The sequence below is a fragment of the Toxotes jaculatrix genome, chromosome 2, assembly GCF_017976425.1.
Source record: "Toxotes jaculatrix isolate fToxJac2 chromosome 2, fToxJac2.pri, whole genome shotgun sequence".
Lineage (NCBI taxonomy): Eukaryota > Metazoa > Chordata > Actinopteri > Toxotidae > Toxotes > Toxotes jaculatrix.
In genome coordinates, this window is record NC_054395.1 from 20,600,395 (window position 1) to 20,627,431 (window position 27,037).

A 27,037-nucleotide genomic window follows, 5' to 3' on the forward strand; every position below is an offset into this window, starting at 1 on the left:
TTTTTTTTTGGAAGGCAATGACAAATGACATATTTTGTTGTTTAGGTATGAGGACTCATTTTGAAGCATCACCTTGGTGGCCAGTGACTGTGCTGGTGTAGTGATGCAGTGAAGTCTTGTGGTTTTAGAGACACAGAGAGCTGTTGGGCAGTGAGGCAGAAATGCTTCAGTCTGTACTGTCCTTGTCCAGCCACTCAGTGATGTGTTGCTCTGTCGCACAGACACATGTTTGACTCATGCTAAATAGAGATCTTCGTGAAAATCCCATCTGGGCCTTTGTCCACCCACTTAGAGCGCGCTCACATTCGCATGAGTGTGAGACATTTACACAGTAGTCCTGAGGAAAACTAACGGTAGAGTTATACAAAGCTAACATGGGCTGACAGTTCACACACTCACTTGCACAAGAACAGCCGAGCAGACACTCACAAAAGCTCTCCCGTCAACATTTTCAGAACCACAGTGACACGTTCAAACACACATATGCACAAGGCACTACTGAGCAGTAGGAGACACAAGGGTGCTAAATGATGCATCAGAAGCTGCTAGGGACAAGGGGGGAGGATTCAATGTTACTGAGAGGAGAGGAATGAAGGATATGATGAAATGAGAAGTGGGGGAGAGAGATGAGAAGGAGATATGAAAGATCATGTGTCAGGATATGTCAGGGTCTTTGGGACAGACTGGAGATTGAGGATCTGATTCTCAGCAGAGAAAGAGATAGGTACAGTAGATGAGGAGATAGAACGGGAGAGTTGTTAAGTGACACAGCAGAGCATAAAGGGAAGACAGAGGAGGAGGAGTTTTGTATCCTGTGGAGAGATGAGGTGACAGCAAGAGAAGATGCAGAGCTGAGCAAGGAAAGCAAGTGTGAGTTACAGTATATGATCTGCATGTTATAAAACGTAGATACATTCACTAAAATACACATACACACACACACACACACACTCACATTTTGACTACTAATTGGCATAGCATTATTGATCAATCTCAGACAGAGGCTGGATGTGCAGAGATAGAGGCAGGCATCCGAAGAGAGGTGTTAGCGGTCACAAAGGGTGAATTTTAAGGATTCCCCACGCTCCCCTGACTTTCAGCTAATCCCTGATGCAGCTACACAGAGGGGTAGGGCATGCACACACACACAAGCCCACACACAGAAACACAAAGACTTAAATGGAAAAAAGAAGCCCAGTGCACAAAAGTCAGGGAAGAAGAAACATCGATGGGAAGAAACAAGAGAAAGGGATGACAGGGAGGGAGGAGGGAGGTTGTCAGGCAGACAGAAGGTAAAATTTATGAGTAGCAAGCAGAGGGGGGATGAGAGACATGATAGAACAAAGTAAGCAGGGAAGGACAAATAAGCTGTTTCGAGGATACAAACAGAATGATCAATAGAGAAGTGGAGAGAAGAAAGTCAGAGTATGTGGAGTGGGAAGAGAAAAGGATGGCGAGGAAGCAAGGGTACAGGGAATAAGAGAGGCAGAACTTGTGTTATTGAATATATAGAGACACCTAAAAATAGCCTATTAATTAAAATTTATGAAGTATCTTTGCATTAATTTCCACTCCATTGTGGCCACATTACAAAATGTTTTGCATACCATAGCTCCTGTAAATCTCACTAATTAGCATGTTAGCCTATATCTTATTTGTTTAATCTGTGTAGAGGTGTAGAAATGACAAGTTGTGGTTTAATGGAGGTTTAAGTGCAATGTGCCACAATAATTTCCAAGAGTGTCCACGAGTTGCCTCATAAGAATGTTGGCTTTTGTATGAATTAAACAAACAAGATATGGTGTACATGTTAAGTAGCAAACTTTAGTTTCTGTTTGGTGCATGGATGTTATTATTTATCTGTTTCCAGTCTTTACACCCGCCAACTCCTGGCTGTCTTTCAGTATTTACCATACAGGCATGAGCGTGATATTGTTTCTGTTTTACAACACAATTAAATATCGGAAGTTTAGTATGAAAGGACTACTCACACATTAATAATAAAACATTTTACTTCTATTTATCTTTTTAAATTAAAGTTGGAAGAAATAACCAGCTAAATACGCATTGGCTCACCATCTCAGCCATTTTGGTGCCAACTACAGTATCAGTGCATATATTTCCTGCCTTCCCCCACTTCTCTTCCTCCTTCTCTCATTACACCACTTTGCCTATGCCTCTCCTCCCCCCTCAGCTCCATCTCTCCTCCTTCTCTCCTGTATGTAATGAATGAGGGAGCTCCTCCCGCTGGACAGAAGTAGGTCTCGGGAGGAGTGGAGCAGGCAGTAAAGGGTGAACAGGGTTGACAGGGAACCGGCCAGAGAAGATACACACTGATGGATGGCCAGTGAGAGGTGCGAGAAAAGCAAGGGAGGAAGGAAAGAGGAGGCGGGATCATGGGGACCTATCATTCCATTTCCCTTCTGTCTGGCTTCTTGATGATGAAGGACATTACTCACACAAAGAGTACCCCACTCCCCCATGCGCTGTCTTCTCTTTCTTTTTGTCGTTCTTTGTCTCTTTGTTCACCCTCTATCTGTCATCTCTTTGTCTTCTATGTAATTTATTCAGTTAATTAGACATGTACTGTACATTAAAATAAATGTCAACAAATGTGAGTCACGAAATGTAGAATAATTAATCATTACAACTCCAAGATTTTTATCTGTTACCAAGATTTGTTATGGGCACTAAATGATCCCTCAGTGGATCTGCAGTACTCTTAATTTCTTTCTAATGATGCAATGCCCCATTAGCTATTAAAGATAACACTATTAAAGATAAGCTATTACAGATAGTTGGATCATAATTTTGGGACCATATATGCTCTATTTATTTATTTATTTGTCTGTTTTCTCATTCATAATAGGTCCCTGTATTATTTTGAATCTGACTCCCAAATCTTTAACTGCACTAATTGTGATAGTGTTAATTTATGTTGTTATGCTATGGCCTTTAAAGCCAGAATGGAAATCTGCTCTCGCTCCCCTCTGCTGTCTCTCACAAGTGCAACACACATCATTTTTGTCATATGCAGCATATAGCATCATAAAAGTGCTGCTTTTCTGGAGAGTTTAGGCGTGTCTGTGTTGGGAAGTAGGACAGTGACATATCCTGATGAATTGAGACTTGTCGTCCATTGACAATCACATAATTTCAACATTATCACACAATCCTGTCAAAACAGCGTCAAAAACATTCACATTCCATTCTTCAGACATTTCCTGGTTTTTTAAGTTGTTTGTTTTTTTACAATATGTATATTTCTTGTTGAACTACACAGTTAATCTACACTGATAAGAGCCAAAGCACCCTCACCCTTACCAATAACAGCCACACCCTTATTCCATCCTATTACCTCTTTGCCATTTAGACATCTCTTTTCTCATCCAAAGCACTTTTATGAATGATTATGTCATATTTTAGAGGAATAGTTTCACATTTTGGGAAGATGTCTGTACGATAAATGTGAAGTGACATCAGCAGCCAGTTAGCATAAGTCTAGAAACAGTGGGAAACAACTAGCCTGTCTCTGTCCAAAAACAACAAATTGCTGTTTTATGGGTAGTCATGTGCTACTTCTTGGCCAGGTCCAGTCACTTCTTGGAGTCTCCACTGGATGCCTAGCAACTGCACATATTTAACAACCATGAGCAGGGTATCTTCTTATCTAAGTCTCTGCAAGAAAGTAAATAAGCATTTCTCAAAATGTGAAACTATTCTTTCAAATGGTGTCAGTTCAACTTGCAGTTTGTGCTCAACTCAAAATAAAAACAAAAAAAAAATAAACTCACCATCTCCTCAAAAATGAAATCCCTCTCGATTTCCATGCAGACTCTCAGCTCTCCAGGTCAAGGGTTATGACCTTTGTGTTTGGTACTGAGAGAACAAACAGCAGGCCCTGATGCCTTTCATTTGATCTAGACAAAGATCTATTTGTCTTGTTAAATTTACCATACTAATGATTGTCCAGGCACTTGCACCCCCCACTCACTCCAATATTTATTCAACTATGTCAATACGAGGATTGTAAAGATAATAGGGACGAAATCAACAGGCTCGCAGCTTCGCTGCAGTCAGACGTTACGGCCATTTGAAGATGAGGGAGAATTTTTACCCTCTCTTGTCCACACTCAATCATCCACAAGAGAGAACATTTCCACAACTCTCCCAACTCAATCTCAATTAATGATGGGGTGAGCCATAAATTTGGGTTATTAAAATGGCTTCAGCGCTTCACTGAGTCTGGGTAGAAGTATGTGTGTAATTAGGAAACGAGCAAACACACTGGGGCAGAAATGGAGTTGTTTTCAATTAAGGCCTACAAAGCAGAACACACTTAGCAGGAGGACTAGCCAGAACTTGATAGGGCTGATTGGTGCTTAAATTGACGGGAGGAGATCTCATTACAGCAGCTGGCAAAGACGTAAATAGTTATGAACCTGTGTCTATCACATATTAAGATGTGTGAGGTGTACTGGGAGCTTGTCTTTGTGTCATTAACGAGAAAGCAGAGGGGAGAACATTGCATACGAAGCTACAAGGGTGCATGCATCTTGCATTTGTGTGTATGACATTTCAGCATACATAATCCCATTAAATGCAGTCAGTTATGGAGTGGAACGTTTGGCAGCAGTTCTGTGTTTTTCTGTTGAAAATCAGCCAAGTCCTTTGTTGTAGAGTTGGCTCAGTCAGAGCATGAATGAATGGATTCGATATGAGAGTAAGTCACACAAGAGAGAGAGAGAGCTGAGGGGACAAGGAGATGCTTGTGTTTTCTGCCCATATGAACTGGTTGTGACTTTATTAATGTCCATATTAATTCCCAGCACATGGCCATGACACACACACAAGGAAAGGCTGCTGTCTGACAACTTTCAGAGCCAGAACAAAGTGTATGAAGAAGGAAAAAGAAATTGAGATTGAGAGCAATAAACGTGCGTAGTTGAAAGATAAAGATGACAGAATCGCCACAATACAACACAATGTCAGTGCCCATGCTGGTAGAAATAATATATGGAATGTAATTACTGCGTCAGGATATGTTGTTGACAGAGGGGTGAAGTACTGAATTAGAATAATGTAAAGTGTGAGAAAATGTGGTGATGCAGTGGAACTTTGCATCGTTCACTCCAAATTAGGGTTGAAAGGTGAAAAACTGGGTGTTCCGTTCAAAAGAACAGCATCTATGCCTACAAGCTTTTGAACCTAACACTGAAAAAAATGTTTTGTTGAATTTACTCAATTTTAATATTGAAAGTGGTTGCACACAATACGCTCTATCTAGACATATTTTTTTAAGTTGAGTGTGCTTAATATTTTTATAGTAATTTCAAATAAATTATATAAGCACTTCAGCACAAAAATTCTGAGTAGTTGTTACTCTGATTTCCTTAGTAATTCTAACTAAACCCATGTTTAATTTACTTAAATTCATTATGTAATTCATATATTGTGGTTAACAAATTTGTTATTGTGTTTTAAATTAAATTGTTTCATTCTACATATGTAAAATATGTTAATTCAATTCACAATTTTATTTAAAACAATCAAAATGCATATGTAGATGTGGGGGTGGCAGAGAAACCCAGTATACAACAATGAGTTGTGGCAGTCTGGAGCAATTCCCAATTCCATTTTGTTTGACAAAATTAGAGTCTTGTTCAAAAACTTCACAGTAAAAAAATGCACATTGGGCCAACCAGAAAGACAAAAGTAAGCAAAAAAGGTGAAAAAAATTTCTCAAGAGCACTTCTCAAGAAGAATCAAAATCATACACAACAAAAGAATTCGCTCTAAACTGCCTTTCTGGCTATACCCTTAAAGTTTGGGCCCCTGGCAGGAGCTACAATCTGGAGCTGTGCTTCTCTCCTTTAGCCTCTGGCCACCACAGCCTCCTCACTTTTATACTGGTGGACTGCACCTTCTCAAGAAATCAATATCAATTATCTCTTCCAGCACACTTACAATAGTCCCAATATTAAATAACATATTATCAAATAGAAGTTCAGTTAAACTTACTTTAAAAACCCATATTTCTTTTTAAACAAGATACTTATACAGGTCATTTCACCACAAAAGTAAAAACACCCCTCCCACTCTACCACACTTGGTTTCTTCCCCTGTGAACCCCCCTATTTAACCAAATGGACCGCTCCAGCCCAGGTTTGGCTGTTCCTGGTCTGACAGAGGGAGAAGTGCAACAAAGGAGACAGGTGAACACAATTTAAATTCAATTAATCAAATACACAATCAAAGTGTGTCTTCTCTCCTTCACCCCCTCCTCCAAATGTTCATGCCACACACATCACCTCCAGCAGTTCACACCAGGATCAACATTCTGATAAAATCTACCTGAGAAAGAGTGTGTAGCACATGTGCCTTACTTTAGTGCACGGGGTCTCCCCATGACAGTAGAATAAAACAATTTATTTTAATTTAAATCACAATAACAAATTAGTTAACCACAATATATGAATTACATAATGAATTTAAGTAAATTAAACATGGGTTTAGTTAGAATTACTAAGGAAATCAGAGTAACAACTACTCAGAATTTTTGTGCTGAAACTGTTGTACTATACTAAACTATATAATTATTTGAAATTACTAGTACAGTCAACTTAAAAAATATGTCTAGATTTAGATGAATGTATTGCGTGCAACCATTTTCAATATTAAAATTGAGTAAATTAAACAAAATACTTTTTTCAGTGTATGCTCATTGTTACAGTGGGTTATATATAGGTTACAGTTAAGCTCATTATGTGAATTTCAGTTGTTGCAATTGTTCCAGTATGTTGCATATTCAAGAAAGATAGAGCCATTACAAGGTGATTATCTGAAAACAAAAAGCAATTAAAAGGTAAGTTTAAAAAAAAAAGAAAGAAAGTATAGGATGCGAGTTAGAACTTGTGAAATTAAAATACAAATACACACATACACCGACACCCAGTGGCTTTGTCTTGCTGTTATTGTACGTGCACACACACACACGCTACTGTACATGGGTTAATAGAAGGCTCTCTTCTTTTTGTATGTTTTTTAGTTGCGCCCGGGTGAAGCCTTCACTGTGTATCACACCAGTCCTACGCTGTCCAGTCTGTCCAAACCTGTGGTGCTGTGGACTCAACAGGACGTCTGCAAGTGGCTTAAGAAACACTGTCCTCACAACTACCTAACCTATGTAGAGGCCTTCTCTCATCACGCCATCACAGGTATAGTCCACAACACATGAAGCTGAATGCACACAAAGGCGTTGTCAAGCATCATTTCTTGATGAAACCATACTGGTTTTGAATCTTTTGTTGTATTAGCAGCGAATGTATGTCTCTACAACTGGTAATGGTCTTACAGAGTATTTTTGGCAGTTTGTGGTCTTGGGATACAAACAATTTGCTAAAAAAACAAAAAGCCTGGGACCCTGTGTTTGAATTATATTTGTGCATGTGTGACATCTCTGTGTTGATCCAGCTTTTTTTGTGGTCCTCCAGACCAACTCGGATTTGTTCCTATCTGAACAGAAGATGGTTTGTGTCTGCATGTATGAAAGAAACAAAAAGCATTCCACAGATTTCCCCTGAGAAATTCCAAAAGAGGCAAGTTGTGACTAATAGTGGTCAAAATGGACATAAGCACAGATTTAATTCCTCATCGAATTCAAAGTCTGACATAACTATTTTTGGTGCTGCATTTCTGATTCACTCTCTTTGTAACGTGTGAGTAATAAGACAGTTCCGGCAACAAAACCCACACGCATCTATCAGAAGGTATCCCTCCGCTGCAGCTCAGCAGGGAACTACTATTCGGGGAAACAAACAAGTTTGTTGGAAGTTTGTGTTAGACTTTGAAAGACATCATCTCAGTTTAGCTTTGAAGCACTGCTGACGTTTCATATCAGCCCATCTTTGAAGTCCATTGTCTTACGGAGCAAGGACTGTGAATTTTGTCCCTGATTTCTTAGAGCATAGTCGCAGAGATAGTTGAAATAGTAATAGTGACTAAGACGTATATCAATATTAAGACCTGAAAAATTCTGAAACGATCCTTTAATATCCTGAGACCTTGTTCATTGAACTTCATTGATGCTCCTTTGGCCTAAGACATTGCAAACCAATGCCATAAAAGGCTTACCAAATCTCACACGAGTATTATTTTTAGTTTGTGGTTCCACAGCTTAGCTTTTTCAACTGGAAACAGGTTTACACCCAAATCTCTCCAAAGGAGATTTAAAAGGCATTCATGTGAGGTAACGAAAGGAGTGCGGCCTATTTTTGGAGAAGAAAGGGAAAGCTGCGGAAAAAATGGAAGGTTATCGTGTTTCGAGTTCAAACAACAATCTCAATCTCTCTCACACACACACGCAGTTATTTGTTAGTGAGCCCACACAAATGAATGCAAATGCATATACACACAAACCACAACACAAATAATAGACACACATGAGCAGGTGCACACAAATGTGTACACGCACGCACACAAACTTACATGTATTTGCACACATCCCCAGCCTTGACAGACCAGACGGTAGAACAGTCTCTTTTTTAGTGTCTCGCAGAGAACAGATTGCTGTTCATTGCCGTAGGGTTAGCTACCACTCGCTTATATTTGCATGCACACACACACACATACAAAGACACACATATATACACACTGGCTTCAGGGTTAACAATGCTGCCACCATCACAGTTACAGCAGCTCTGATCTGATCATTTTTATTTATGTATTCTCAAACAGAGAGAGGGAGAGAACGAGAGAGGCTTAGATCCAATTATTCCTATGTATTCACTTGCTGATGTCCAGCTGGATTTTATTTGGCCTGGGTTATTAGCTCCAGTGTTTTCTTGTGCAAATGTTGGCTGAATATGTCTTTTTGTTGTTGATGCATATGATCAGTATCAAAGGATCACATCAGTGAATGTTCCTCATACAAATGTTCTGCCTTAGACAGAACATAGACAGAAGGATGTTGAAACTCGCCAGCAGTCGAGAAATGGATTCTGTGTCTGTATCATCTGTATCGTTCAGTGACCCAAAAGTAAATAGCAAAGTTATTCTCTCAGTAAGGGCAGTCAGTCAGTAAGGTCTTTGGAGGTGTCTCTTGCTCTTACAATTAATAGGTGTGGGAAAAAAAATCCAGTTTTTTTGTCTTACTTTTATTCATTTTGTCACTGTTTTATTGTTCATTCTGCTTTCATTCCAAATATTGTTAGTTCTAGACAAAATTTAGACAGTTCAGTCCAGTGCTGGTTAAACGTAGGAAATGGACTCGGCCAATGTGTGCAGTGTGATCATAATTCAGTTCCGCTGCTCAGTCATGCATGTGGAGCTTTTGATCACATGAATGGAGTCCACCTTCTATCACACCTGTGATTTCTTCTCCTTATTGACAAGTGAGCCTGATGAAGCACACAAACATATCACTTTTTCATCCACTTGCAGAACATGTCTGATATAAAGAAGCTTGAGGCTGGTTCAGACCTGAATGTTTTTTTCAATTTTGAGAGTCATGATATATTTGTACTTGATGTGAATATTCTAGTTTTTGCAACTTCCTCCTACATTTCAGAGAGAAATGTTGCACTTGACTATGTTTATTTAGATGTAGTTACTGGTTACTTTGAAAATTAAGGTTTTACACGCAAAACATATTCTATCTGATGACAACTGTTATTTAATGCACTACCTAGAAGTATATCATAGATGTAGTTTGTACCTGAAAGGGCCTATTTAGCATTAGAGTTTTTCCAATGCAAGACTTTTTCTTGAAAATGTGTATTTTCATAGTGTGGTACTATTACTTCCACTGAACACGTTCCTGTGTAACTTTTACTTAACACAGAAACTTTACAAAGTCAGTAAGCTAATTCAGTGAAGTTACACACTACACAGCACTAATTACATGTCAACTTACACATTACAAAAGTTTGCTGAGTGTCCTGAGTGTACTGAACTGAATAAGGGTATGTTTTATAGCTTATGAGATCAACTTTTCATTTGTTAAAGAATGAATGTCCTATTTCGTCTTTCAGAAATTACAGAGTGTCACTTTAAGTCAAATATCTGATATATCTTGCACCACTGTAGCAGACTTTAGCAGTACTAATTTCAACACAGTATAATTAATGATTTGGATTACACTCAATATTGGCAGACTGTGAATGTTTAAAGCTTGGCGGTGAAAGAGGTGGCATAATGTGTATGTGATTTAGTGGCAGAAGCCCTGTTTATTAATACCTCCTGGCATTAATAATGTGATCTGTATCTAGGTTGGTTCCCTAAATAATGGCACAATTGCATTCACACCTGGTGTTTTTATTTATTTATTTCTATCTACATTCTGTCTGCGATGAGAAATTACAAACATATAATAGGTCAGCAAGTTCGAAGATTTCAGCTGTCAGATAGTCAATAAACCGTCATCTGCTGTCCTCAGCTCATGTGCAGGTACATTCTCTGCAAGCTGAACTGATTGCATTTATAGACGGAGATCTGATCACTAAGCAAGCTAGACCACCTCCTGATGTGGTCTTATAGGCTGACATACATTTCAGCTGCTGCTACGTGAATTTACACCTTGCTTTAATGTACCATTTTTCTTATCAAGGTAATATATCCTGATGCAGGCCACAATTTTTATACAGGTGTATGTGCCAGATAAGCCAGATGAAGATATATGGAGAACAAACAGTACATAGAACATATACTGAAAGTGAAATAAACTGAGTGAGTCAAACAGTAAATGTGGCTAGAGGGCTACTTACTCAACCTTGATGCCACTGTATACAAGCTGACAGAAATGTAATACAGTTGCTATGTAGGGCTTCAGGGAAAGCATGGACTGAATTGGTCTACTATCAAAGGTTTAATCTAAAGCTTGTTCTTTTATAAGGAAGTCTTTACCTTCCTCTCTCTTGGATTGCTTTTCAGACTGTTTTAAGAGTCATTATTGTCCCAGCCAAGGCAGAACTGCTTCCCATTTGCCCACAGACATTGTTAATAAGCAGTTTATTTTGAAGCCAAATTGAGAGAAGCGATCTCTATTGAAACAGCTTTTGTTTTTGTGTCTCTTTTCTCCCTTTGACAGCACTACTTTCCCTATCTGCAGGCAATTATTAGGGGCTGTATTAAGTCTGTCTGAAGGGAATTGATTTGAGCTCCATTCATCTGCTTTGTCTCATTTGTACACACACACACACACATGCACACACACCACAGACCCAAGGGCAGTGGTTTTTCTAGGACGTACAGGCACTGCTGTTGGCAAACACACACTAGAGGGCTGTAGGGGAGATGGGGTGAATAGGTTGGTGAGTGTGTACACGCAGACAGAAGTGTGTGAAAATAAATTACTGTAACTGTGCACAAAATAAATGGAAAATCATTGTTGTTGTATCCCATAGGTAGTTGTACTCACACACAATGGATTATTCCACTCTATGTGCTAGAAACAGAGAGCACCTGGACTCTGAAGAGAAATACATAATCTGTCTACAGTGACATATGTGAATACACACATGCACATACACATATCCATTAAACTATTATGAAAGCTAACTGGTTTGTCATGGTTTTGTCTCTCAGGGAGTGGAGCCTTGCCCACAGTAGAGGTGGCTATTGTGTGTATTGTTCCAGTCCATCTGTCAAGGACTGGCTGTCCTCATTTGGCTTGTCTAGTTCCAGTGAGAGCTATGTATATACATATATATCATATCTGATATACAGAGAGATGTAAATGAGAGATGTAAAAAAGAACGATTAATATAATTATGAATATAACTATTGCTGCTTCTTGATATAATGTTCAGAGGTCTGTCTGCTGCCTACAGAGTATCAATCACCCAACTTTAACAAAGCTTCAAAAAAGTTTCCTCATCCCTGTAGACAGAAGAAGAAACTGGTCAAAGTACAGACAAGTGCTGTCATGATAACCAGAATTTAACTTCTACTTCTGTACCACTCAGAGAGATTGGATTCAGTGCTGAATTTTCTAAACGTTCAATACTTTAATCACCTCCAGAGGGTACATACAGCTCTGCGCACAGTGGAGTTGTTACATAAAAGAGGAAAATGAAGATTGGAACAGACAGAGCTGCCGTTTGATTTTGTGAGAGTGCGTCGGTCAGCAGATGATTCAACTGAGTCACACATTTGAAAACATGGGAAGACTGTCAAGAATTCCCGTCACATAAATGGATGGAGAAAAAAAAAAAGGTTCTAGTACCAGAATATGGAACTATTTTGTTGGGAGTACTGCGGTAATTGTATCAATTTGTGTTACACATGCTTTCAGAAGCACTTAGCCCAGGACTGGGTCCACTGAGGGTCACAACAGACCTACTTCAGTCTTACACACTATTACAAGCACAAATCTGTTCTTTACCTTAAAGCCTGTCTGATAAAATATGATCACTGACTCTCTATTAAGGATATTTATATTTCATGGGCTTAGAAAAGAGACAGAGGGCAAAGGACTCCAGTTCTCCTTTCATTTAACTTTCTCTGGTCCTCTTCTCTTTTGTTCTGCTCTGTATTCTTCTTTCATCGCTTCTCTTACACTCTTTGCACTCTTCTCACAGACATGCTTATTAGCTGCTGTGGAACAAATATGACTCAGTGTGTGTGGTTGTGTGTAAGAGAGAAAGAGGAAGAGACAGTTTACTTTGTGAATGAAGCACATACTGCACATGAAGGCATACACAACTTGGGGGACATAATGCACAGACAGAGAAATAAAGAGAAAAACCAAGATACAGAGTGTGTACTGATTTGCTTCCCTGATGTCCAAGGGAAGGAAATGGGAATGAATGGAATGATACAGTGAGTGAGCTGCATGAGTAATGAGTCTAATTATGATTTGGGCATCTTACGGAGCTGCTGCAGGTATGATGGATTCCTCCTCTGTCTGTACTGTTGAAGGACATTGCTCCCCAACCCATAGTAACGTGTGTGTGTGCGTGTGTGTGCGTGCGTGCGTGCGTGTGTGTGCCTGTATTACCACACATGCATGTCTAAAGCTTTTCATATTTCCTTTGTGTTTGTGAGAGTGCAGCTTGGTTGTAAAAGCTGTTTACCGTGGGTAATGGTATGTTAAATGTGTGTGTCCCCAGGGTTAACTGCCAAACTCTGTAGTAAAACTCAGGCACAGAAAACAGCCAGCCTGAGTAATCCTCCCCAATGCCAGCCTCTTTACTGCTTGGCTGCAGTGCTTACCAGAAAATAAACCTGACTCTTATCCATGGATGTAAATTAGATATAGTGAATCTACAAGCTACACGACGTGCTACAGAAAATGTCAAATGTACAGTTGCTGACACATTCTCAGCACATGCAGTATGAATAAAGGAATAATATGCAAACCTAACTCAACGCAGCAGGCTGTGTTTTGAACCTGGAGACATTTTGAGGGAGTGTGCTTAGCCCTGACAGACAGAATTAATATTTTAAGGAGATATCTCCTGATTATGCATCATCTTTCACAGACTCCAGGAAGTGTAATCCTATCTACAACACAATTGTGTCTTTATTTGTATTCACATACGTTACATGTGATACACTCACACTGTACTGTTCATGGATGAGTTAACTTTTAGTGTATTATTTGGTAACACTCTATTTAGCAGTTATAAGCCCTATGTGAACATTTAATACATGATTTGTAACACACTATAATGCAGCTGTAACGATATATACATATTGAGCAATGTAATATAGTAGTGCACTGTTGTAATTATATAAAATATGCCTTTATATGAGAAGTTATCAGTGACAAATGCTGCACAATAGTTAACACTTTAAAGTGTCTTCTTCCAGCTACATTAAAACATGTTATAAACCATTTATTAGATGTTTATGAGTGGTTATAAATGCTAAACATGTGTTAGCAATTGTTTTACCATCTGGTTGATTTGAATAATTTATCTTCACAGGCTAAATCAAATTACTCAGCTCCTATGGAAATATTAATGCTGTGCAACGATTGCTTTTCTCTACATTAGTGGAGAAACTTAACCCATCCGTTCCTCCTCCTGGCAGGACGGGCATTGCTGCGTTTGAACGGGGAGAAGCTAGAGAGAATGGGAATCGTCCAGGAGACTCTGAGGCAGGAGGTCCTCCAACAAGTCCTCCAACTGCAGGTCAGAGAAGAGGTCCGCAACCTGCAGCTCCTTAGCAGAAGTAAGTAACAAGATGGTGTGTGTGAGTAACCATGTTTCTGTAAGTAATCGTCTTTTTCTGCGTGTTCATGTGAGAGAGGGAAAGATAAAGAAACTGACAAGCGGAGGGAGAGCAGTCGGGTCTGGCTAATTTGGAAGGAGGCAGTCTGAGGCCATGCGTGCCCGCTGTGACATACGTGGAGTTGGACATCCAAGTGCAATTGTTTGTGGCTGTGTGTGGTTTTATTGATGGGAGCTCTTGATTTGCTGCCCTGCCTCTGAATGATGGCTTCAGTAAACACTTTTATTATCCAGCCATCAATAAACTGGCTCAGTAAATCTCTGCTGACCTGGATTCAGCAGTTGATGTGGCTTGCTTCTTGCAAGCCTGTTTTGGCTGTTTTGGTGATTGTTGTGGATGGTTGTTTTCTGTATTCATTGATGGCTTCTAGTCATCAAAGGGTAATGTCTACACAATTTCATTTCTCTGTATTGAACTGGATTTCAAATGTTTTGTTTTTTGTTTTTTTTTTGTTTTTTTTGGCAGCAAAATGGTCCCTGTAGCTACCAGGATAAATATTACATGGTAGGTAGGTACCAATTGTTCTGAAGAAAGGACATCCAGACTTCAAGTGTTGCAATTATATATTGCAGTGGTATTAATAAAGGCACATTTAATCTTTTGATAGCTGAGGAGTGCCTTAGTTTTTCCTTTTTCATTATTTTTTTTATTCTGAGCACCTTCCAGCTATTTCACTCAGGTTTTCCTTTGGGCATCACAGTCTTCAAGATCATGACCTATATTCAGCAGCAGCAGCATCCTGGCTGAGCTCATTCCCCAAATAACAGGAGATCTGCAGCATTTAAGGGGAATTGCAGCTTGCTTGTTGCTTTAGTTGTTTCCAATGTGCTCCCTTGTAATTCAGCCCTCAAACAAGAGACCAAAACAGTGTCTGGATGTTCTACTGTGCTCTTTTTATTCACAGAGAGCAGAGCCTTCACTGCAAAAATAAAAATAACTTCATAACCTTTTTCACTAAATGGTCAAATCCACTTTGACAAAAGTGCTTTGGACCAAAATAGAATAATGTGTTAGTTCAGGCAAAGCATTGAAGTTGTTTTTACCATCAGCTGATCATCATAAACCAGTGGTGCATGGGCTCTTACAATCACCAGTTACATTCAAACAAGTAAACAAAGTCATCTTTGCAATCTGACAAGTTCACCCTCTCACTTTCTGATCATTCATGCTGCTGATGCTATTAGTGTGTTTTTTATGCTTATTTAAAGTCTCTACATTCTGCTTTGAGGTAAGTGATTGACAAAGACAATATAAATAACTCTGGTCCATTTTAATCTTTCTCTGACCCACCTTCGGGACAGGAAAGTGTTTTTGTGGACCCAACATCAACTATGTATGGAGCCACAGATTTTGTGAAAACTCCACAAAATGAAAAGTGTGTCTGTGAGAGAGAGAGAGAGGGAGGGAGACAGAAAAGCAGAAAGAGGTCAATCTATGCAGACTAAAAATGTAAATAAAAATGTTATCAATTCAGCTGAAGGCATAGAGTAGCACATGGGCACATAAAATAGTTTAAGCAAAGCATTTTCCATGTGAACCCTGAACTGTGAACCATGTGATTATCCAACTGCAATGAAATAACAAGACAAGCAGTCACATAAGAAAACCAGACTGAATTGCGCTGCCATCCAAATATAATGAACGTTAAAATAAGAAATTCTTTCAGTCTAATTCAGTCTGAATCTAGATGCAAGCAAGCCTAAACACACTGCGGTTACAGGCCCCACAAATCAACCAGCAACTGAAAATTGTTTTTAAAATATTTATGGATTTTTTTTTTTTTTTTGCTTTAGTGACTGTCAGTCAAGAAAGTGACAGGAAAAATAAGGAGGGAGAAATGTGGATGACATGAGACAAAAAAAAAAAACTCCATGTATGTCCCAGTTACTTGGCATGAGCCTCAAACTCGCTTTATTTTGTGTGCTAATTTATTGTGTCCTCTCTTATCATTTTAGCTCATTCCTCTGAGACACAGGGTGGGAAAAGTGTTTTTGATGACATTCATGCCAGTCAAGCATACTGAATTGAATTAAACCGAATTAAATTGAGAGAAGAAATGCAATTGACTAGTAAAAAGAAAGAATTAAATTGCTGTTGGACACCTCTATTGATAGAGCAATGCAAATGTAATTTGCCAGTTCAGCAGGCTCTGACTCTAAGCTATGAGGGCAAGCTAATTCGGTGGCCTCATAAAACACCTGAGGTTCACAGGGTTGGAGGGTATTCAGAGGTGATAAAGGTAGGACATCTTGGCGTCTGAAGGAGTGATAATGGGGTGTTTCAGTGCTGAGAATGAAATGAGAAGTGTGATGAGGTGGTGATAAGATGGGAGACAAGGGCAGAGGTGATGAAGGTCTAAGTTTGGACTGGAACATTTAAAAAACAATTTAACAATGACAATCATGTCACAATGTAATTTCTAGGACACAGCGTTGCCTGTCATTATGTACGGAATGGCAATGGACATTAAGTTAAGCTAAGGCATGTCTCTGCATCACTGCCTTCTTTCAAACTACTGAACTGAGTAAGGTCTATTGAAAAAAAAAACTGCAATGGCCATTAGCATCAAATTTCTCTAAACAACTCATGCAGTATGTACACGATTTTAGTCATGGTGGCTCATGGGTCTATGGGAATGCCAATCTGTCAGTTGGTTGATATACAGTGCTGTGCAAAAGTTTTTGCCCCCTGACCATTTTCTGACATTTCTTGAACGTTTGTCACACTCATCCAATTCAGATCAGGCAAACCTGAATATTATACAAAGATAAAACACAAGTAAACACAAAATGCAGTTTTCAGTGCCAATGTCATTTATTAAGGGAAAAAACAATATCTGAACCTACATAGGGCCATGTGAATAAGTAATCGCCCCCCTAAACCTAATAGCTGGTTGAACCACCTTTTGCAGCAATAACTGCAGTCAAGCGTTTGCGATAAGAGGTGATGAGTCTTTCACATCGCTGTGATGGGATTTTGGCCCACTCTTCTGTGCAAAATTGTTTAAGATCAACCAAATTGGATGGTTTTCGGGCATGAACAGCCTTTTTAAGGTCATGCCATAGCATTTCAATAGGGTTCAGGTCGGGACTTTGACTAGGCCACTCCAAAACCCTCATTTTGTTCTTTTTTAGCCATTCAGAAGTGGACTTGCTGGTGTGCTTTGGATCGTTGTCTTGCTGCAGAACCCAGGTGCGCTTTAGCTTGAGGTCTCGAACTGACGGCCGAACATTCTTTGCCAGGATTTCTTGGTAGTGAGCAGAATTCATGGTTCCATCAATAATAGCAAGTCGACCAGGTCCTGAAGCAGCAAAGCAAGCCCAGATCATCACCGTTCCTCCACCATGTTTCACTGTTGGCACAATGTTCTTTTTATCAAATGCAGTGTTCTTTTTGCGCCAGATGTAACGGGATGCATGTCTCCCAAAAAGTTCAACTTTTGTTTCATCAGTCCAGAGGACATTTTCCCAAAAGCTTTGGGGATGATCAAGATGATTCTTGGCAAAAGTGAGTCGGGCCTTGATGTTCTTTTTGGTCAACAGTGGCTTTCGCCTTGGAACTCTTCCATGGATGCCATTTTTGCCTAGTGTCTTTCTGATGGTGGAGTCATGAACATTGACATTAACTGTAGCTAGTGAGTCTTGCAGTTGTTTAGATGTGGTTCTTGGATCCTTGTTGACTTCTGCAGCTAGTCTGCGCCATGCTCTTGGAGTAATTTTGGTAGGTCGGCCACTCCTGGGAAGGGTCACCACTGTGCCATGTCTTCTCCATTTATGGATGATGGCTCTGACAGTGCTCCGCTGGAGTCCCAAAGACTTACCAATGGCTTTGTATCCTTTTCCAGACTGAGACATCTCTATAATTTTCTTTCTTGTTTGCTCTTGAAGCTCACTGGAACGTGGCATGATGATGTGTGTTCAGTATGGCCTACCTCACCTTGTCAGACAGGTTTTATACTAGTGGTCTCCTGATTGGGAATGTCTGGCAGCAATCAGGCCTGGGTGTGGCCATGAAATTGAACTCAGCTTTCCCCAGTAGTAGGATTAATCACAATTACCTCACCTTTTAACAAGGGGGCAAATACTTTTTCACAGAGGATCATGTAGGTTTGGAGAGGATTTTTCTCTCAACAAATAAAATCACAACAGGACAACTGCATTTTTTAAATACCTGGGTTATCATTGTGTAATGTTTAAATTTGTTTGATGATTTGAGAAGGTTAAGTGGGACAAAGGTGCAAAAAGGTGAAAAATCAGTAAGGGGGCAAAAACTTTTGCACAGCACTGTATGTCGACAAGAATTTGTTGGATTTCCATGACATGCTGTACAGACATTCATGGCTCCCAGAGCTCACTGACTTCTGTGATTGCCCAAATTTTGTTCAAGATTTTTTTTTTTTTTTTTTAGTGATTGCTATGAAATTTTATACAAATATCACTGAAAGGATGAATCCTACTTTGATAACATCCTTACATTTCTTGTAGCACCACCATGAGGTTAATATTTAAGCTATTATGCGCTTAGTAACTAATTAGAAAATGTCTGTTAGCTAACACACTAAACTAAGATGGCAAACATGGTAATTATATGGAAAACATCATGTTAACATTGTCCTTGTGCACATGTTACAATGCTGATATTCATACTTTGTTTAAAGCCCTTCTATGCCTGAATACAGCCTCACAGAGCCGCTAGCATGGCTGTAGGCTCCTGCACTCTGTGGGCCTTGGTAGAGGAAAAAAAAAGAAAGCTGCTGATATGGGTGGGAGGGCAGGATGCTGATGTTTTGACTGGCAAATGGGAGGTGATGTGTGTGGAGAAGCATGGTGATGGCAAAATGGAAAGATGAGGGCTGCAGGTGAGAAAAAAAGAGCCAGACTTGTCACACAGAGGCTAATGCACAGTCAGAATTTGCTCTCATGCTCGTCTTTGCTCACCGTACTCCACACACACTTCAAGCTACTTTCACTGAGCAATTCACTTCCAATACATTTACAATTCTGGTGTGATTTAGTGGAGCCTTGTGTCACGCTGCCTGTCAGGTCTGATTCATCTCCAGTGGATTTACCAAAAATTAAATATTGATCTCACGATAACTTTTGAAAAGAGGATGAAAATACAAATAAGCTTGAATCTGATGTGAGGCATGATAGCACTATTTAACACAACCCTTACAAGCCTCTCACATCATTCACATCAGCATTGTAAAAGGCTTTCTTCTGTGGTTTCTTTAACCTTTACAAGCATTCAGTTCTCTCTAGGTCTCCAACTCCTTTTGAAAACTAACATAAAATACAGAGTTGAGATACAGAATTAAAAGGACAAATGATAGAAAAGAGCACAGAAACACCCGAGGGGTAAGATTTAAATATGGAGAGGGGAGAAAAAGAGGACTAAGGTGCAATAAAGAAGAGGACAGAGAACTGTGACTGGAGGTGAGATGTTTAACAGATAGAGAAAAATATGAGGGATTAAATCAACAGATCACAGAGATAAAGAAATGAAACCGGCAAAGAGGTTAATGAAGGGACATGGATAGTGAAAGAAAGCTCGGTCTGATAGCACTTTTATTCCCTGGCTGTGGGGCCCTACTTTCCACACCACACTAATCTGTCTGTGGCAGACTCACTTGCTCAAAGCACCATAATAACATTTCACACTCAACATGGAATCACATTACTTCTGTTGCAAATTATTGTTGAAAATATTGTTCTCCACACAATAACTAAGGGGGGAAAAAAGCATGTGTCTATGACCAAAAGAGAATTTTTTTTCATGGAGTCCATAGAAAATGTGGTTATTTGAAGTTGATCTCTATGTTTACCCGTGTTTTAAAGGGGCTACAATCAAAGATTTATATACACAATGGATCACATGAATGCTCGTGTGTGTGAAAGGGGTCACTTGTAGTGATAAACTCGTACATAATTATTACTTTGATTTATAGTTGTAATCAGCTCTGTGGAGCTCTCTGGCTTTTTGGTCCACTCACTGTTTTGGTTTTCAGGCTGCAACTTTACTGTTCTGGATCATTGTCACTGCTCCCTTCAGTGTCATTTTCAGACGCAGCAGGCAGCTTGTTTCAGAGAAAAAGCTGGTAAGCATAAGGGAGCATTTAGTAGCTAAAGAGCCAGATATCTCACACAGGAGTTTCCTCAGTCCAAACCAGGGACTAAAAAAAAAGGATAGTGAACAATGAATTTTAATTTGCCCCTTGGCCAGAAACACAATGCCAAGTAAACTCTAACGTTTCTCCGTTTCTACTCTACCTCACCGTACCAGTTTAAGAGGTGATGATATATCAGTGTTGTGGCCAAAATAATATTTTATTCAAATTATTGACAGCTTGAGTTGTAAATGGAATGATTTCAGGATAATGATCTAACGACATAATTAAATTTGTATTACATTTAGCTGTGGTGACTTATACAGTTAAATGCTTTGCTCTCTTTAACTCTTTAACAGTAGCTAAAATGTTCTCAGGCTCCGAAGAGCACGAGAACTCTTCAGAGTCTGATGACAGGTTTCTAGCTCTCCTGAGTGAACTGAAGCATTTCGTACATATGTTGTCAGTTCACTTCTGAGAATGCTGTCTGATAGATTTCTCTCCCTGGCTTCTTCACCACTACGACAGAATACATGAATGGAATCACAAATTTGATGTTTTTACACAACACACAGCACAGTGTCTGATGCTCTAGGGCTTTGAAAAATGAGAATCAGATTTTAGCTGGAGACAGCAGACAGCAGGAAGAATAATAGAGTACAAGCAAACATTTTATGAAATGAGCACAAGCTCTGAATCACAGGTTATTTGTTGTTGAGGCTACAGGGGAAAATTAAGTTCTAACACAACTGTAGAATAACGTAACTATATCAAATTGGACATGACATTTTCATGTTTTTAGAGTAAAATCGAGGCACATGATTGAAAAAAAATAGCAAAGTCTTTTGAAAATCCTCTTCATCCTTCACTGAGCATAGCGACCATGGACAGGTTCAATTCATGTCAGATAAAATTGGCTCCAACAGTTACAGTTACAGTTAGTTTCATGGTGGAGAAAACTGATAAAATGATGCTCCTGCAGCATAATCCACCTTGCTATCCTCTATAGGTGTGCTCCAAATTGTCATATTTTTTGCCAAAGCGTAGCTAAATGCCCACAGAACATTGTAATCTACAAACTTTTGGAATCTACAAACTTTTTTAACAGACATCTTTCAGGTCTTTGAGGGTTGAATGTTGGAGGCTCAAAACTTTGTTGTGGTAGTATCACTTTAAACTTGGGGCAAAGTTTCAGGACATGGATCTAAAAAACTCTCGTTTTAAAGTCACTAACAGTTGAAGTAGTTAAAATTCATGCAGTGTGGAAATTTAAATCAGAGCTTCAAAGTTAAATGCAAATGTACAGTATACTGTACATAGGCCCACTGCTTCAGCCTTCACTGCTATGCTTTGCTTTGCATTATTTCACAGTCTGTTGTTTGGCTCTTGCACATAACCCTTTCACTATTGCTTCTTGTTTTGTTGTGTTTTTTTTTTTTTTCTTGTGCATGAATCTTATATTTTTTTAGACACTTCACTTCCAGTATTTTCAACATACTAGGCTGGGTTATACCAGTCAGTCAGTGAAAGGTAAGGATGAAGTCTTCCACAGCCCAGAGCCATAGCTCTCTTAGGGTAGTGTGAACCATCCAGGGGTTGTTGTAGCATCTGGAAAGCTTTGGGAGGGAGATTTCAGATCAGAGCCCAGTGGGGTATCTGCCCGCCGTCTTCTCAGCCTCTGGTTGTTTGTATATATTTATAATAAACTCAGTGCCTCTGTCCTTCTCAGCCACATCAATTTTTAATCACGGTCGGTCTATGCCGTTGTGTGGCCATCTGCCATGTTTCAGACTCTCGGATTTAATTAGTTAAAAGCAAATGACGTTGTGAATAACCTCAAAATGACCCTTAACCCCTAACCCTCCACAACGAGATCTTTTGTCAGCAACACAGACACCAACACTGCTCTGGAAGACTGTCTTGGTAACCCTGCAGCTCTAAAATGCTCCTGTGATGTTACCCATCCTTGAAAAGCTTTGCTCAGGGCTCCGTGTGGTGTCTGCCAGCTGAACTGTGGCACTGAATTAGAATATGAATGAAACTCTGCACGTGACAGACAGACCAAAAGAAGGAACATGTCATTTCTCTTCAACACAAATTTTGCCTGGTTGCTGTTCATCTCCCTCTTCCCCATCCGCCGCTCCTCCTCTGCTGCACCTAGGCTCTGACGACTCCGTGTGGAGCTCATTTAAAATGATTTTTATCAGAGAGGTGGTTCTCTCTGTGTCTGTACAAGCCTCTAGTCATATTGATGCCCCTTCATCCTTCTGTCTCTCTCTATAATTTCCTTGTTCAGGTTCACTCCAGTGCCACGTTACATCTGTCTGTGTCTAGAGACAGGTGGTGCGTCTTCCTTGGCTATCAGAGGAGGAGGGCTTTAGAGATGAAATGCCAACAGTCTGAGAGAGGAAAGTCTGCCTTCCCACTGACACTTGGTGTCATTTCAGGATGGAGTGAACTGGCTAGTTGTCAGGGAAACCACCTGGTCACATCTGTTGTTTCAAGAGAGAAAGCGAGAAAGAGATAATGGCACTGAGGAAAAAAGGCTTGCCATTACACGCTGATTTACTTAATGTCATAATTTTGTAAAGGTATATTATATGCCTGTTTACTTTTACTTTCCGTATTAATCTGAGCTTTTATATCATAGTTTTTGTCTTTTTCACTTAACTTCTTCTGTCAGATTTTACCTGATATAGTTACTTGGTAATTTAGTAGAATATGGTGGAGTAAGGTGTAGATTCAGGAGGGTTATGAGCCCAATACTTGAGCTTTGGAAAGGCTCATATGAGACCAGTGTGTTTTCAGTGCAATAGAGGCACAGAACAGAGGACAACCAACTTCATGGTGCATTAACAGATGGACTAATAGAGGGGAATGTTGTTTTTTAAACATGCACAGAGGGTACAAAAGGGCATGATGTAGAAGCAAACAATTGCTGCAGTTTAAACTTTCCTTTTTCTGTCCATGTGAATTCTAATTACACACCCCCCTCTCTTCTCTCCCCTCCCTCTACAGCCTCCTTTGGAAACTTCTCTTAGCTCATCCCTGGATCCATTTGGCAGTCCTTTCCCTCATCCCCTGTCACAATGCGTTTCTAGGAGCCATGGAAGAGCTGCTGTCTTCAGATATGTGAGCGGAGAATCAATGAGTGAAAGGGGAGAGGACAAGCCTATAGACGACATGCCAGCCAGTCTGGAGGATTCTCATTCAACACAGCCAATCTGGTTTACAGACACTGACACCAAGACAAAGCCCCGCTCAAGGCAGGGGTACCCACTGTAACATAGTGATAAGATGTAAGATTCACAACCCTAGTGATGATGTAGGACTGTCACTGGTATATGCTTGATCATGGCAAATCTCCTTTCCTGCCTCATTTGGACTGGACTGATTGGGCAGTTTCATCAGAAGCTTGGTGAACACACACAGGTTTGTTTTTGACATGAGCTTCACATGTGCAAAAACAGGATTCACACTTTCCCCCCCCCTCTCTCTTAAGGTCATTAGATGAAGAATTATTTGGTATGAATTTAAATCACCTAAATCTATGAACCCAGTGATGCTGAAACATGTCAACAACTGCTTGATTTACAGTGAAAACACAGATTTACATACATGCCACAGTTTGGCCACTGGATCTAAAGTCGATCTCCATTGCCCTTTGAAGTTACACAGAGCTAGTTCAGAGGGAATTAGAGCTGGTATTAAATGCATTTGAGTGATGCCAATATAACCAATTTCTCAGCCACAGGTAACAGTGCATTTTCTTCTCAGGAGTTTAGTTTTGAAATTACACTTAACACTTAAAGCTGAATGTCATTCCCACAATCAATTTTATTTGTATTGTGACTAATCTGCAGTATGTCAGTAAGAAATTTGGAAATATATATACAGTGTGAGCTTAGAATAACATACAATTTAATCTGTATATATTGTAACAGTACCTTAATCTTTTGTTAATGAAATTGATCCAGAGGACACAGACTTAATCACTGACTGTGCTTGATAAAGCAATAATTTAAATCCTAACAGGTGAAAAGGAACATCACTGACTGGGATAAACATTAAAGAAGCTTTTTTACAGAGTTGGAATGTGCAGTGTCAGTGTCTGCTAAGGGAAATCTACATTTCTTTTCCTGTTACAGTGGTAGCATTTGCCAGCCTCATAGCTTCTGTCCTTTGTGTGTGCTGTACTGTATACTGCACGTCATCTCTCACACATAGACATGAAGAGAAGGGACGAGTCTCTGTTGTATTCTACCCGGTTCTCCGTCCCTGATGTGACACTGTGATTTCAAATGCTCAGAAATCAAGACAGTATGACAGCTACCCAGATGCAACACAGATGAGCTTGTCAGCGTGACTGAATTGAGCACCTTTGATGTCACTCTAGAGGCAGCAGACAGCTACGTATGATGGCAATGTTTAAGTCACATAAATAAATAAATACACGCATACATAAATAAACTTCCAACAAACAAAACGTCCCTTTCCAACATCCTTCCATCAGTCCTTTGACAAGGAATCTTTGGGTAACAGTCAAAGTAATTGACTGTTAAAAGGGATAAAACGCACTGTAGTATTTTTTTGATTACCTGATGGACTGTAAATACAGACACTTTTTTTGTTTACTTTGTCAGATGATTAATGAACTGTTTGAAATGCAAAAAGGAAAAAAGAAAAATATTTATTTGGTTTACAGATATGAAGACAAATGGTATGGAACATGATGAAAGCTGTGTTTTTAGAATAAACTAATTGAGATGAAGCATTGGTCCTGATTTTTGCAGTGTTTTTTTTTTTCTATCTTGTTTGTACTGTTGAATTTTTGATATATGGTGAGGTCAGGACACTGAAACACAGAGACACATCTGAAACAAAGGCATATATATATTGAAGAAAGCAACCAACCATCAGAACCAAGTCATGTCTAAATCTCTGCTCAACTTAAGGCAAGTATCAAAATACCAAAAGTTAGCCTTCATTTATCTTCTCCTGGGATGTTGTAGAAGAAGTTCCTACATGGACATGCATTTAAAAAGTCCTACAAATATATAACAAATATTGTGTTCTTGTAACCATCTTTGGAAACAAGATGGAACTGTGCTTTTCCAGTCTTTGAGAATCTTTTTTTTTTTTTTTTGGCTAGCAGTCATCCCATTCTCAGAGCTGATAGCATGTGAGAGGAAAGTGATAAAGTGTCCTCGTGCATCCAAAAAAAAAAAATCCAAAATAAATTTGACTGGATTCTTCAGTTTATGCAGTTATGACTAAGTAAGAGACATTACAGGATACATTTGTGTAATAAGACTTTTGAATAATGGAACCAATGTGTATAACTTTAAACTGTGTTAACCCATTCCTCTGTTTACACATTCACAAACATGCCCATACACAGAAACCCAACTGCTCCTTTTTCCCATTCTTACTTTCCCCCTTCCTTTCTTCTTCTAATTCACCCAGTAATAAATTCATTTATTCATCAATTATTACCTTAAATAGTACATGTTTACATACATGTTTCTTGACCATGAATAAGTCTCAAAACTTGCACCTGCACTCTGACCCGTCAGTCAAGGTCCATGAGGCATGACTTTGGGAATGCAAGATGGTGATGCCTGCCAAAAGACACACATAGTGTTTGTCTCTTGCTCACTTATACACACACACTGGGGTCTAATTACTGAGAGACATGAAGCATCTCACCTGTTATTAACAAGGCACATGTATGATAAACAGATTCAGTGAGCAGCGGCCCTCTCAACCCTGACAGAGAATAAATCCGTGGAGCAGATGGTTGGATGGTGCAGTTAATTGGGTTCTGTTTACTGTTAAGAGACTTTTCTTTGTCTCTCTGACGTTTGGAAATGTGCGAAAGCTTTTCTTTCGTCATTACTCTCCATAACACACAAACGCTGAGCCTCTCCATCCAGCTTGTTTATCATTATCTGCTCGTGGCTTTGATCATCTGGATCTCAGTCCTCTGACTGCACTGAAACTGAATGAGAAACACTCTGTCCTCTCTCATCAGCTACTGTTGAGTAGCCCTCCAGCAGTTGCTTCAGTGGAGTTGCTCAGTGGCATAAACCGCTGAAGACTGTAATTTTCCTGGCCAGCAACCTAGTGTTAATATTCGGTATACCACTACATAGCACATCAGTCTGAAAGAAGTGCACATGTGCCCACTCAACTTTCACTGGAAAGGTCAAAAGATAAGTAACACAATCGGCTGCTGGATGGACTCTTTGAGAGCCTTTTAGGACACAGACCACTCCACCTGGCCAGTTTTAAAAACCATTAAATAGCCTTGTGCTCACTCAGCAGAGGAGGAGTGGGAACATAAATCACTGCCACAGTAAAAGGATTAATCACAGGTCAAACAAGGCCCTGCGTGAACTATTCATCAGCAGCCATTAAAGCAAGCAGATTTAACTTTTATCAGTTGGACTCACTGTGCAGGGAAGTGGCAGCTGTCAGCCAGTTCAGAGAGAAACACCCCTGAGGCTCAGGGTGTCATGAACCAGCTGAGAGTCCCATCAAGGCTAGTGATGTGTTTGTACCAACACACATGACATTGCCGTGAAAAACTACCACACATTTAAAAGTGACAAAGATGCTACAGGGGCCTGTCTCCATACGGTTTACGGGCTGTCTCTGACAAATCACAGAGCAGCACTGCCCCCTAGTGGAAGA

At 39.7% G+C, this 27,037-nt stretch overlaps 1 protein-coding gene across 1 annotated transcript in view; it reads left to right on the forward strand.

Annotated features, from left to right (window-relative positions):
• Positions 1-23,392, forward strand: part of samd10b (sterile alpha motif domain containing 10b) — a 48,469-nt gene extending 25,077 nt beyond the window's left edge. The window contains exons 3-5 of the mRNA XM_041055976.1: positions 7,049-7,217; positions 14,035-14,175; positions 23,360-23,392. Of these exons, the coding sequence (XP_040911910.1) occupies positions 7,049-7,217; positions 14,035-14,175; positions 23,360-23,382 (333 nt within the window). The 3' untranslated portion in view covers positions 23,383-23,392. The remainder of the gene's footprint in view (positions 1-7,048; positions 7,218-14,034; positions 14,176-23,359) is intronic.
• The last annotated feature ends 3,645 nt before the right edge of the window (positions 23,393-27,037 follow it).